This window comes from Danio rerio, chromosome 5 (assembly GCF_052040795.2).
Source record: "Danio rerio strain M-AB ecotype USA chromosome 5, GRCz13ab, whole genome shotgun sequence".
In the NCBI taxonomy this organism is placed as follows: domain Eukaryota; kingdom Metazoa; phylum Chordata; class Actinopteri; order Cypriniformes; family Danionidae; genus Danio; species Danio rerio.
The window spans coordinates 17,172,316-17,187,500 of NC_141025.1; the positions used below are offsets into that span (position 1 = coordinate 17,172,316).

The window sequence follows — 15,185 nt, forward strand, 5'->3', positions numbered from 1 at the left end:
AGTAGGCGTGTTCTTTATCCTCGCACTGCAGATGGTCTGTTTAAACGTTTTTTAAATGTTTATTTGCATTTTATACGAGTATAATTTTGTATATATATATATAAAAATATTATACCATGAGTTGCATACGTTGGCACATATAATTCAAAATCATTTAACACAATAACATGCAGTCACACAGCCAAGTGTGAAGTGTTCATGTGGATGTAACTGTTTAGATTTTTTTTTTATCAAAATAAACTATCAAATAATACATACAGTACAGCTGAGGTCAAAAGTTGTAAGATTAATCTAGAAAAAAAAAATTATTATTATGTATTATTAATTAATTTGGCAAAATAAAAGGGACCACACAAAATGTATGTTTATGTAAGCACAGACCACAATATATACTTCAGATAAAATGGAAAATATTTGGATCAAAAATTCATTCATTCATTTTCTTTTTGGCTTAGTCCCTGTATTCATCTGTGGTCGCCACAGCGGAATCAACCGCAAACTTATCCAGCAAGTTTTTACGCAGCGGATGCCCTCCCAGCCGCAATCCATCTCTGGGAAACATCCACACACACATTTACACACACACTCATACACTACGAACAATTTAGCCTACCCAATTCACCTGTACCGCATGTCTTTGGACTGTGGGGGAAACCGGAGCACCCGGAGGAAACCCACGCAAAGGCAGGGAGAACATGCAAACTCCAAACAGAAACGTCAACTGAGCCGAGGTTCGAACCAGCAACCTTCTTGCTGTGAGGCGAGAAGTCTTACCTACCGCTCCACTGCATTGCCTAGATCAAAAATTCAATATACTTTTTTTATAATTTGTAAAATTATACAAATTTTATATACTTCATCATAACGATTCTTAACCCTGTTAAAACCGACACATGAACAAATAGTCAGAATATTCACATTTTATGGAACTGAAATGTTTAATAATACTTTCATCAAGATCCATGTTGTTTTCACAAATGTACAAAAAGTACAGAAGCAAGCCATGTCAAGGTGCTATAATTCTTTAGTGAGTAAAATGAAATTGAAAAGAAATTTGGGTTGGGATGAGATGTAATTCTTTGTGACCAAACAAATGTATTTATACATTTGTACTTATACTTTTACCACTTCATACTATTTCAGTTGTGTTAGGAACTGTGAAATGTACTGTGTAATGTGTAGTTGTGCCCCTGCTGTGTTTTGTTCCAACTGGCCCATTTTCACCAGGATTTTACATTGACAAGATTTACATGAGAATGAGGAAACAATGTTGTCTGAAGCTCACGGTATGTTATTTTCATGTACTGAATTCTTACTATTCAGCGATGCCTAGGTATATCCGTATTTCATTCTATGGTGCTTTTAAATCAACAGGGTCCTGATGTCAACAGTTCATCCCTCACAGTTTATGCTTGTTTTTCGAACTCCTTAAATGCACTATAGAGGCTGCAGGTGATCTGGACCACTGCTGATGACATGAAAAAGAGCAAGTTAGCGGCTAAAGTCGCGCTGTCAGCTTTATTCTGAATCATATTACTTCTCTCTCCGCCGCTGAGTTCAATCTGTCACATCGTATTTTTTTTTTCTTGCGGCTGTGTCGGTCATTTCTTCATGCCCCCTCCTGTCTCGCTCTGTTCTGCGTCCTCCTGGGTCTGTGACTGTCTCATTGGGTTGTGCGATCATATGCGAGTGTCCTCTGTGAATATAAATATTTCTCTCTGTGTTCCTGGAACTAGAGATGATTCTTTTTTTTACATTCACGGCTCGTCTTAATAGACTTCATCCCTTCCCTATAGCCCCCTTTCTCCCATCTTGTACCTCTTTAACGGATAGAGAGTTATAACCAGTGTAATTTGACAAAGCGGTACAGCATCAGTGCCATATGTTGAGATTCAGGGCATCTGCAGTGCAGTGACGCACATTCATATACACAGAGTCCAGATGGGCTTCATGCCGTTCAAAACAACAAAAAAGAACATTTTAACTCTTAAAGCTGAGTGCTGAGCTGAGATACATCATCAAAAAAGATGATAATCAAAATGACAACTATCAAACAGAAATTTCATTGTAGATTATTTTTGGTCCTCCTTTTGCAAACTATATACATATGAACAGTATGAACTGTATGTATGTACTGTTTATACATACACTCACTGGCCACTTTATTAGGTACACCTTACAAGTACCGGTTCAAGAAACCAGTCTGAGATGAGTCACGCTTTATTATCCTGCTGAAAGTAGCCATCAGAAGATGGGTGCGCTGTGGTCATAAAGGGATGGACATGGTCAGCAACAATACTTAAAAAAGGCTGTGGTGTTGACATGATGCTCAATTGGTACAAATGGGTCCAAAGTGTGGCAAGAAAATTTCCCCCACACCATTACACCACCACCACCAGCCTTAATCATTGATACAAGGCAGGATGGATCCATGCTTTCATGTTGTCAATGCTAAATTTTGACCCTACCATATAAATGTCGCAGCAGAAATAGAACCAGGCCAGGCAAAGTTTTTCCAATCTTCTATTGTCCAATTTTGGTGAGCCTGTGCTAATTGTAGCCTTAGTTTCCTGTTCTTACCTGACAGGAGTTGCACAGTGTGGTTTTCTGCTGCTGTAGCCCATCCGCCTCAAGGTTGGACTTGTTGTGTGTTCAGAGATGCTCTTCTGCATACCTCAGTTGTAATGAGTGGTTATTTGAGTTACTGTTGCCTTTCTATCAGCTGGAACCAGTCTGGCCATTGTCCTCTGACCTCTGGCATCAACAAGGTATTTGCACCCACAGAACTGTCGCTCACTGGATATTTTCTCTTTTTCAGATCATTTTCTGTAAACCCTAGAGATGGTTGTGCGTGAAAATCCCAGTAGATCAGCAGTTTCTGAAATACTCAGACCAGACCGTCTGGCACCAACAACCATGCCACATTCAAAGTTACTTAAATAAACTTTTTTCCCCCATTCTGACGCTCTGTTTAAACTGCAGCAGATCGTCTTGACCATGTCTACATGCCTAAATGCATTGAGTTGTTGCCATGTGATTGGCTGATTAGAAATTTGCGATAACAAGCAGTTGGAGAGGTGTACCTAATACAGTGGCCAGTGAGTGTATGTATATGTGTAATAGAAGGTAAATTTATTAGCCCTCCTATGAAAATCAATCTTTCCAAAATATTTACCTCAATGACATTATAACCTATTTAAGTCCTTAAAGGTTCAGGACACCCTGGATAACTTTTTTTTATATTAACAGATGTGTGTGTGTTGAGCATCAGTTAAGACAATGTTAGCACCTGTCAGCTTTAATTGTGGGGAAAACTGGATAATTTTGAGCTTTTGACAGCTAATTTCAGCTTTCGGTTTTAAAATGATTTTTGGGGCGGGATCAAAATCGGCGACATAGTGCAGTACTGCAAGTGCAATGATGACGTGTCGGTTTCTCATTATTATTCATAGCGGAGTTTTCTTATCCTATGAGAAGAGCCGGCTGCTTAATTATTCATGAGACCTGCCAGACCTGCCAGAGTCAAGCCCGAGCTGTGAGACACGTCACGGACCCACGGCACGGGCACACAGTACTTAGCCGTTCATGAAGGCTCATATGCGTTTTTTCCATGATCCACGCGGTTTGTTGCATGTTTTCCCCCACGATCTTGTCAGGGCCGATCATACAGCAAAGCGGTGTGTGTGTGTGCTGCAAGCATTTTTGTCGGGAGAGCAGCACGAGAATTAGAGAAAAGCGGACGCTGTCTTTTATCAGGAGTTCATTCACATTCAGACACATCACTGTGCTGCTGTGTTTGCCTAAATCCTCCAGATTACCAGCAGGGCTAATGGTTAAAATAGACAGGACAGGAGACCTGCTGCCCTGAGTCTGCTGGATACGGGGATTGAGGGAGAAGTCCTCATTTATAGTGTTTACATGAACACACTTATCTTTATAATTATATAAATTGTGGTTATGTGTATATGAAATTACGAATAACAAATGTAGCAGGGCATTAAATCACTATTTATTTCTTTGCATTTTAACTTTGTAAACTATAAACTCATGCGTCTCCTCACGGTTTGTCTCATTTTGTGAGCTAGCTTCGTTCGCTCACGATCTCCCCTGCTGGCCACGCCCACTCCTGCCCGATGCTCGCGGAGCTCCACGCCCATTAATCATGCATCTTTTGAAAAAATTCTGAAGTAGACTTTAACCGAAAGTGGGGGGTGTCATGGCCCTTTAAATTGAACTTTAGGACATTAATTAATAAAAATCATTCATTCATTTATTTTCTTTTCAGCTTAGTCCCTTTATTAATCCAGGGTCACCACAGCGAAATGAACCAAAAACTTATCTAGCATATGTTTTAAACAGAAGATGCCCTTCCAGTTGCAACTCATCACTGGGAAACATCCGTACACACTCATTCACTACAGACAATTTAGCCTTCCTAATTCACCTATAGCATGTGTCTTTGGACTGTGGGGGAAACCAGAGCACACGGAGCAAACCCACACGAACACGAGGAGAACATGCAAACTCCACACAGAAATGCCAACTGATCCAGCCAAAGATCGAACCAGCGACCTTCTTGTTGTGAGGTGACAGCGCTACCAACTGCGGCATCGCACCGCCCTGTTATTAAAAATATTACATTTAAAAATCTGTTAAAAATATTCTCTCTTTTAGGACACCTGGAAAATATTTTAAAAATAATTCACAGCAGGGCAAATACAAATAATTTTGTTTTCAATTATGTGTGATTATATATTAGATTGTAGATTGTAAATATGCAGTTTATTTATAAAGATAGTGCCTATTGTAAAATATATTTGTATAATTTTCAGAGATTCAGTGCATTGGCGGATATCAACGTGTCATATTGAGCAGGGCAAAAAAAATTGACGGTTGACATTCCGCCACAAGGTGACCACTAGGGTTGTAACAATATACCGGTATGACGGTTTACCACGATTTGAACGTGCACGATTATCATACCATGAACAATTGCATATCAACGGTTTTAACCCTTAAAGACCGAGACAGCCGCCCGCGGCTAAAAATAAGTATTGCTCTTAAATGTTTAATAACTTTTGATCCGCTGATCCGATTCATACAATTCAAAGATTGGCATAAAGAAGAGAGTCTCAGCTTTCCAGTGCTGTATCACATAACATTCGCCGACTTTCAGAGGCTCCGGAATCAGTGCGGTTACGTCATCAAAATTTGACAACGCTGATTTGACAAAGAAACGCTCGTCACTGTGTCTCCGGACAAACCAGACATGATACATTGATGCATTGTCCCTCCTCCATGCCCAGATTGGTTCAAACTCGCTATATCACAACCAATAAGCATAGGTTTCACTTTTGTTTGTGGACCAACACTGAGCTTTTAGAACAACACGGAATGAGAGATAGGCATACATTTCTGCGCGGCTAAATAAAACGCAAAAAAAAAAAAAAAAAAAAAGTTTTGCATGAAATAATTCTCATACTAAGTACTTTTGCATGCACAGCAGCAAAGAAACATGACAAAACAGTGACACAGCAAAGACGAACTGCTGCTCTTGCTGTTTTCAAAAGACACAAATGAAGGTGCAGCTGTTTGTCTGCATTGCATACAACCACATCCAAATCCATATCCACAGACAACCATATCCATGCTGGCACATAAAACCTAAGGATGTTCCATATTGAATCTAGTTTCGTTATGTAACTATTTATAGTATAGTAAATATTTATATCTATTTTTTTACTGAGGATTTGCACCATGTTTATTTGGACTTTGACACATTATTTATTATTTTCTTATTTTTTTATTTGTTCATTGTACAAGTGGACACATTCTCTCACCTCAGCGGTCAAGATAAGGTCCTGAAAATCTCAACATGCTTACATTTCTTCATCACAACCTAGACTGAAAAAAACAACGCTTTAAATACATGTTTACAGCCATAAACTTGGTATTGCACTTTTGGTCTCCCATTTATCCTGCTTATCAGGAAGGACAGTTTAAGTTTATTTTTGTCTAATCTTAAAAGACCTTGCTTGTTTATTCCTTCTAATTTAATTTATTAAAATGGGAGATTTTTAAGTTTATTTTTATAAAAGACTTCTATAGTTCTATTAAAATGGTTCTTTCAAAAGTTTGTTGAAATAAAACCTTTGTTCAGTCAGAAAACGTGTTCTTATTCTTTTCAGGGTCTTTGCTATGAGAGTTACTATTTAATACTGTATACCGTGAAACCGTCAAACCGTGGTATTGTTTTAGACGATTATCATACCGTAAAAAATTCATACCGTTACAACCCTAGTGACCACATAATAAGTCATTAGAGGGAGAAAAATCTCCAAATTTTAAACTACAGCTGAACAAATTATTATAAAACAGGTAAGTGACATTCCAAGTTGATCTCTCTATTGTGCATGTTGTAGTGCTGTATTTATACGATAGCAATCTAGTAGTGTTTGCTTTGCTTTGGCTTTTTCTGCATTAATTTTTGTGAAATCTCGATTTCAACAGAGAAATACTGGGAAATCTCTGTAGATTGATGGCATTTCATGCCGTTTAGCATTACAATCTAGATGTGATTGAGCAAAATTGTGTAAGCAAAATTGTCTTTTAGGTCATCACTTTAGGCATTACGCTAGAGAATTATTCAAATACTAGTTCCGAAGTGATGTTTGTGAGTTAGCAACTTTTTCTGCCGTTCTGACAATCATGTGAATGAATGGTGGAAGAAAGTAGTTTCTCGTACAAAAGGGTTTTGAGACTCTCTTTTTTTATACACACGATTATGCCATCGAATTGTTGAATATACGCAATATCACACTTGTAGCATTGCGATATGGCTGTATATCGGTGCTGCTGGGGCACTAAGGCACTCGTCTTGCGGCATCGAGACAAAGCACGTCTCCATGCAGTATAATATCACTGCTATGACTGTGATATTATACAGTCGAACCCAAAATTATTCATAAACCTTGAAAATTCTGACTTTAAGTTTTTGTTCAAAAGATGAGAAATGTATATTTTTTTAACAATAATGCCTTTTGCACATCGTCTTATCATGTGGAGGAAGCCTGTGTCACTGTCAACCTCCAAAACACTTGCTGGCTCAAAAAAGCAACTTTAACTCACAATATGCCAGGGCTATTAAAAATTTCGGACTTGCCTTGCATATGTGATCACTTGACGAAATAATTCACAGATATTTACAATAATTGTCAGTTTTAGTTGCACACAAACCTGCACGATTGTCCATCTTATTAACCTGCACATTTCACTCCCTTCATTTCACCCTCACTTTCCTGCTTTTAGCTCGTCTGAATGCGAGCTGCGCTGGAATGCATGCAAATAACAAAACGGTTGAGGGTTATTTGCTGGGGGTTCAGCGCTCTGTAATGGGAAGTCAATTACAGGCCTGGGCAGCTCTTTGATCCCTGCGTCGCTGACATGCTTAACGGGGATGTGGGCTAGGATGTCAACCTTTATCAGCCGGTAGCCAAAACAAAAGAAAGAGAAGGACAGAGCAAGAAAGGGAGAGAGAGAGAGAAAGTAGAGAAACAGATAAGAGGGAAAAAGATCACTGAGACCCCCACATTGACATAAAACATGGGAGTAAACAGTTTTAGTGGGACTGTGCATTCAAGTGAAGGTGGAGCTGTCGCTTACGAAGACACTATCACACGTCAGCACTTGAAAGCGCCAGTCTGGGACGTCCAAGCCTTCAAAACAAAGATAATGACTATAGACGTGCTCAACGGCAGTACAGCCATACTATGAGAATGGAAAGATGTACATGTATGGTGGGAGGTTATCTGTAGGTCGTACTTTCATGCTAACTAGAGCGGATCTGTCTGAATCCTTCTTGACAACTGAGAAATTACTTTTGTTAATAACAAACCCTACCAAACTGGTCTTACGTCTCAAGGACAATAAAGTATATGATGGTAGTGGATGAGAAAAACTGAAAAATGTTAAGAAATCCTGATAGTGTAAACAGAGCAACAAAGATTATCCACACTCAACAATACTTCAAGCAGAAAATTTTTAAAAACATCAAATAAAATAAACAAAAAAATAAAGAAAGAAAAAGAAAAGGAAATAAACAAAACGGTCTCAAATGATATTCATTTAGATATTTAATTTTTTTATTATTCATTAAATTTTTTTTAATCCATGTATAACTTTTTTATTCAGTCTTATGATGTGAGACTAATGAGACTAAAATGAGATCTGTGACTCAGCTGATTGTGAACACCAGAAATGAGTGCATGAGCATCATGAGAAAATTAATCATTACACTGACAAAGGCAACCATAGCCGGAACATTTGCTTTTACTCCTGTTGTATTGTTTAATAAACTATTAAATGTGGACCATTTTTGATGCTTAAGAAACTTTGCTCCTCGCCGCAAAGACTTAAATATATCTTATTTATATTTGCGGAGTTCCTGCTCTTTATTAGAAACCTTTTTCCAAGACATTTCCAGGAGTTTTTACAAGTAATTCATGATGGAAGTTGGTCCCAAACATTCATACAGGGGTGCGTTTCCGAAAACCATCATTAGCAAACTAAGGACGCAAGTTGGGTCGTTACAAACAGTTAATTGATTTAACGTTCCCCAAATGCACCGTTCCAATGAACAGTCACAAACTGCGTTGCAAACTTGTACGCTTGCAACTACGCCTCTAGAGCTATAGTAAGAATCATAATAAGGTAGTTTTCAGCAGAAACAATTCCAACAGAACTTTTTTTTTTCTTTAAAATTTTGCACAACCCTAGTAGTGCCTATAAAAGTTCAAAATGAATACATTTGACATGAAAAAAAAAAAAAAAAGGATAACCGTGAATAAGAGAAAAAACATAACAGACCAACATGACCAGCCATTTTGTTTTGGTGACTGGGGAAAGGTAGAGGGCATGGAACACCTTCAAAGTTGGGAATAGCAGAAAATTTTGAGAAACATTGCTGTTCCTGTTCCTTCATTTGTACTTTAAGGAAAATATGATTATTAAACTGGATACACTTAGCAATCATTTATCAATTAAGCTAATTTATTGATTTCTGTATCCAATGTGCTTTTAATACCAACAAATGAACGGCAAACACTGATCAAAATCATGTTTGACATACTACAAGCTTCATAGCAACAATACCATGTTTACTTTTATGTGAATAATTTCCCCCTCGATACAAATGATCAAATTGTTTTCATTAGCTTGCACTGGGCAGATGGTTTGACTCACAGGTGTGTTTTATAAACTTGTGTTTTTGCTTTGTTTTGGCTCCGGTGAACCCCCAAAAAGGCCGGCAGGGGATGAATTCTCAGCAGCTGTGGAGCAGATCAACCCTTCATGTGTTTAATGGAGAGCGTCCAGATCAGATTCTGAACAGATCCGTCCTGTAGATGCCTATCGAGGGGAAGTATGCCGTTCTGCTCTAATGAGACCAAGGGGTCAAGAGTTAACAAGCGCAAGTACATCCAGGTCGGCCTGCGTGACTGCTGCACTTGCCTTCTTCTCTGTCTGTTTAATATGCTGAATATGTTCACAATCTAAAATGTTATGGATTTTTATTCTCTGTTATTCAGCTGCTTTGACACAAACTAAAGTAAAAAGCTCTACAGACATAAAGATGACTTGATTTGATTTGTCTGTCCGTGTGAATCACGGATCAATGATGAGAGGAGACTCTTTTTAGACCTTATGAAACCTAAAATGATCATTCAAAACGTTGGGGTCAGTAAGATGGTTATTTATTTCAAGCCTGTGTGTGCAAAATGAGCTATTATCCACAAAAAGGATCGATCTATCCATCCATCCATCTATCTCTAAATCTCTAAACTCACTACAGTTTGGCAAATATTGCAGCTGTTGGACAACATAATGTACTTGAGGATTTTTAGTCGAGAATGTAGCTATTTAGAGTGCAACTATCATTTATAAGGAGAGTGCCCATTTTAAATATTTAAAATTTTGGAGATGCAACGCTTCAGCATTCATCAACCTGTCATACTGAGCAGAGCAAAGACAGTTGATGTTCTGCCACAAGATGGCAACAGAGACCACTTAATAAGCCCATAAAGGAGAAAAACTCGATTTAAACTACAGCTGAACAAATCATTCTAAAACTCTCTTTTATTTGTTGTAGTGATGCGTTTATACCATAGTCTGGTAGTGTTTGCTTTGCTTTGGCTTTTTTGGGGTTAATTATTGCAATATCCAGATAGCAACAGAGAAATACTGTGAAATCTATGTGAACTTATGGCATTTCATGCTGTTCAGTCTTATAATCTTAAAATGTCAGCAAAGTCACCTGTTTTATCATAGCTTTAGATATTACACTAGAGAAACATTCAAACACTAGCTCTAAAGTGACATGTGTGAAGTAGCAACAGTTTCTGTTGTTTTGATGTCAGCTTCAGATGTGAATGAACTACTAGGGTTGTGCAAAATTAAAAAAAAAAGAAGTTCTGTTGAAATAGTTTCTGCTGGAAAACTACCTTTTTTTGTGTGTGTATACACACACACACACACACACACACACACACACACACACGTATATATATATATATATATATATATATATATATATGTGTGTGTGTGTGTGTGTGTGTGTGTGTATATATGTATATATATATATATATACACACACACACATATATATACATACACACACACACACACACACACACACACACACACACACACACACATATATATATATATATATATATATACATATACATATATATATATATATATATATATATACATATATATATATATATATATATATATATATATATATATATATATATATATATATATATATATATATATACATATACATATATATAAATATATATATATATATGTATATATATATATATATATATATATGTATATGTATATGTATATATATATATATATATATATATATATATATGTATATATATATATATATATATATATGTATATGTATATATATATATATATATATATATATATATATGTATATATATATATATATATATATATATATATATATATATATATATATATATATATATATATATATATATATATATATATATATATATATATATATATACATATATATATATATATATATATATACACACACATATATATATATATATATATATATATATATATATATATATATATATATATAAATAAAAACAGTAATATACTAATTTAATTTAAGAGTCGGAATTCTGACTTTATAGCTCAACTTTATCTTACAATTATGACTCTATTACTCAAAATTGCAACTTTTTTGACTTTTTATTTTTCATTTAGTGGCAAAACGGGCATCCATAAGTAACAGCACATTTTTAGGTGTTGGTGAAAAATACTTAAAAATGTAATGGGGTGATGATGACAACCAAAAAGTTGCAGAAATGTGTTCTGAAGGAAATTTGCTTTGTCCCCTAAAACCTTCATCCCTTCAAATCTCATTCTAGATTACAGAATTCCCCCTTAAAATGAATAGGGTGTAGGGATGGATGAGGCCTTCAGAATAGAAAAGATTGACAAATTTACCACAAAACAGCATGAAAATAGAGAAACACTGCCATCTAGTGGTAAGAACAATATGAGGCTGAGTTGTAATTCTCCCAGTGCACTTTTACTTACCAGCCACACAGTGAGTGTCCTGTCCAGACCACGTCCCGTCTGCTTGACAGGTGCGATTCTGAGACCCAAAGAGACCATATCCTCTGTTGCATGAAAATGAGACCGTCGCCCCCTCCAGGTACAGGGTTCCTTCTTTCTGACCGTGGTTTGGTGGAGACAACCAACCGCAGGACTGAACTGAAATCACAGAACCATAAAAACCATACTGATAACAGTCAGATCATTAGCACGTCTCTAATGCTTTATAACTGAGATAAGATTAGAGATAATAAATATGCAATGAAGTTTAAAGTTCAGCCAATTCTTATTGATGTGATGTCACTCAATGCTGCCATCGATCTTTTCTCACAAGGTAACATAACATTTCAATAAGCATGTTGTAAAGGTCTGTTCAAGTAAAAGTTTCAGGTGACCACAGTGAGCAGGATTTTAAGGGATATTCAGGAAAATAAAACAATGTTCTTTATTAACCACGTGTTAAATTAAATAATTATCTTTTTAAAATCAGTTTATTATTTTTTCATTATTATCATCATCATCATTATTATTATGCTACTATTAGTATTATTTTAAAAATTAATAAATAATTTTAATAAAAATAATCTTATAATTTTGAAAACATTATTTGTAATAAGTAAGATGGGTTACAAAATTAAACTACAAAAATGCTGCAGTTCCAGTAATTTGATCATACATTGTCAGGTTTAATGATGAAATATTAAATGGTCAGAAAAATGTCGGTAATAAAAGTAAGCCACTGGCAACTATATATTTTTTTTGAGCGAGATGCAAATGGTCTAATCCAATTCAATGATCTTTGCTAAGCTAAACTCAAAGCGCTCACGCCAGACCCTGAGATCGGCTGAATGGACTCAAAAAAAAAAAGTGTAAAAACTCAACCAGAGATGTAAAACTAAAAAAGAAAAAAAGAGTGTTTCTTTAGGTTATAACACTGCCTATTAAAGATTTCAATTATTAGTTAGTTATTAAGTAACAAGAAAATTAAAACATAATTTAATGATCTATGCTAAGCTAAGCTAAAAGCGCTCCTGCCAGACCCTGAGATCAGCTGAATGGACTCAAAAATGGTTAAATTCAACTGTTTAACTCTAGCGAAGATGTAAAACGAGCATATTTCCAAATAAAAAACCTTGTTTCATCAAATAATTAAATTACTTTTTGAATAATCGACTTTTGGCGTCACAGTGGCGCAGTGAGTAGCATGATTGCCTCACAGCAAGAAGGTCGCTGGTTCAAGCCTCAATTCGGCTGGGTCAGTTGGCATTTCTGTATGGAGTTTGCATGTTCTCTCCGTGTTCGCGTGGGTTTCTTCTGGGTGCTCTGGTTTTCCCCACAGTCCAAAGACATGTTAAAGGTGAATTGGGAAGGCTAAATTGTACGCAGCGTATGTGTGTGAATGAGTGTATATAGATGTTTCCCAGTGATGGGTTGCTGGATAAGTTGGTGGTTCATTCCGCTGTGGCGACCCCAGATTAATGAAAGGACTAAACCGAAAAAAAAAGAATGAATAATCGACTTTAATGAAATGACTTTTCAGACAAACTAACTAGAAAATTTAAACATAATTTCAATGATCTATGCTAAGCTAAGCTAAAAGTGCTCCCGCCAGACCAATATATTGGCTAAACGGACTCAAAAATAGTAAAATTCAACTGTTTAACTCTACTGAAGATGTAAAACGAGCATATTTCCAAATAAAAAACCTTGTTTCTGCAAATAATTAAATTACTTTAAGTAACTGACTTAATTAAACTTTTTCAGACAAAAACGCATAAGACGTTTAGCCAGTGGAGAAATGGCCATGCCCAACTGAGCCTGGTTTCTCTTGAGGTTTTTTTTAATTCTTCCCTTTCGCCAATTGGTGAAGTTTTTTCCTTTTCGCTGTCGCCACTAGCTTGCATGGTTCGGGATCTGTAGAGCTGCGCGCATCGATGGATTTGCTCTTCAGTGTTTGGACTCTCAGTAGTGATTATTAACCACACTGACATAAACTGAACTGATCAATTTACTATGATCTTCTATGTGAAGCTGCTTTGACACAATCTACACTGTAAAAGCGCTATACAAATAAAGGTGAATTAAATTGAATAAAGTAATTAGAAATTTTAAATACAATTTATTGCTCTAATTAGGAATTTATGACTTTTTTTAAGCAACTTACCCAACAGCTAAGAATAATGAAGAAAAAAAGCTCAATCTCACCAGGTTCCAGTGCAGTCTGTGTGTCTGTGTGGCTCCTGTAGGCCCTCAGTGTGGCGTTGCCTTGCTTCAGACTCCTCATGCTCAGGGCGTCATATTTGCAGAAGTCAGCCCCGTCTCCTGAACACAGCCTCAGCGTCGCCTCCACAAGAGGATCCTCAGGGTCTTCGGTCATGGAGAAGTTTGGGATAAACGACGGATCGTGCTTTGGAGCATAATAATATTCATTCAGAAGGTGGTTTGTGTCGTAAGTGAACAGTGAAGTCTCATTGGTGATGGCCCCTGGACAAAACAAAAACAAGATTTTGAGGAAAAAAAAGTCCAGCCTGACCTTCATGTTTCCTCATGACTGGTCTGTCACGTTATCTTTACATTTTTCCACAGCTTTACTGGATTAACCCCTGCTCTCAGGTTTAATCAGTTGCTCTTGTACTTGTTTACTGCTATAACTGAATTCAGTTAGGGCAGGAATCTGTAGCTGCTGTAAGTTCAGTGATCAGTTTTCATGGCCTAAATTTATCTTCCATCACAATCAAATGCAGATCTGCTTTGCAGCAACATTCTGTTTGTTAAATATTATGAAGACAATAAATGTAGATGGTTTGTAAGGGTTTTTACATTGTAACCAAACAAATGACAAAACAACAACAATCAAAGCAAATAAATGCAACACTTTTATATAAATAATAATAAGAACAACAACAACAACAACAACAACAACAACAATAATAATAATAATAATAATTATTATTATTATTATTATTGTTATTATTATTATTATTATTATTTTATATATTATTTTGTGACTTCCCTCAGTTTTCCACCAAGGCAAAAAACTATTGTTCTCCTTTTTAAAGAAACAAAAAAAAAAAACTTTTTATAAATAATACATTTATTAATAATTTTAAAATGCCATTTTTATTTCATTCTTACTTTAAAATTACAGTTTTTTTTTTTATTAAATATTTAATTGTGTTTCTTTTAAAAAGTTACAGGTAGGTCAGTGGCTCTTCTATTATAATTTTAAGTCATAAAACTAAATATTTAAAATTATAAAACTAGTTTTATGACTTAAGATTACAATAAAACCAACTCTAAATTAGTCGACTGCATATTCTAACAGTATTAGCCATATTGCTTTCTTTTCACTGGCCACTGATCCTGCCTATAACTCCCTAAAAGAAACGCAATTAAATAATTAATTTAGAAAACATAAAAACATTTTTAAAAGAAATGTTATAGTTGCAATTTTGTGCTTATTTATTTGTCAAAAATGTGTATTTCTTTTAACATCACAAGTATTCTGAAAG

General features: G+C 35.8%; 1 protein-coding gene across 2 annotated transcripts in view; it reads right to left on the reverse strand.

Moving 5' to 3' along the window:
- susd2 (sushi domain containing 2) overlaps nucleotides 1-15,185 on the reverse strand; it is a 54,253-nt gene that overhangs the window by 16,862 nt on the left and 22,206 nt on the right. For both annotated transcript variants that reach the window (XR_015491047.1, XM_087253308.1), the window contains exons 13-14: nucleotides 13,879-14,157; nucleotides 11,656-11,832 (exon numbers count right to left, since the gene is read on the reverse strand). Coding sequence is in view for 1 of the 2 variants with exons in the window: in XM_087253308.1 (XP_087109434.1) it covers nucleotides 11,656-11,832; nucleotides 13,879-14,157 (456 nt within the window). In the remaining variant the exon portion in view is untranslated. The remainder of the gene's footprint in view (nucleotides 1-11,655; nucleotides 11,833-13,878; nucleotides 14,158-15,185) is intronic.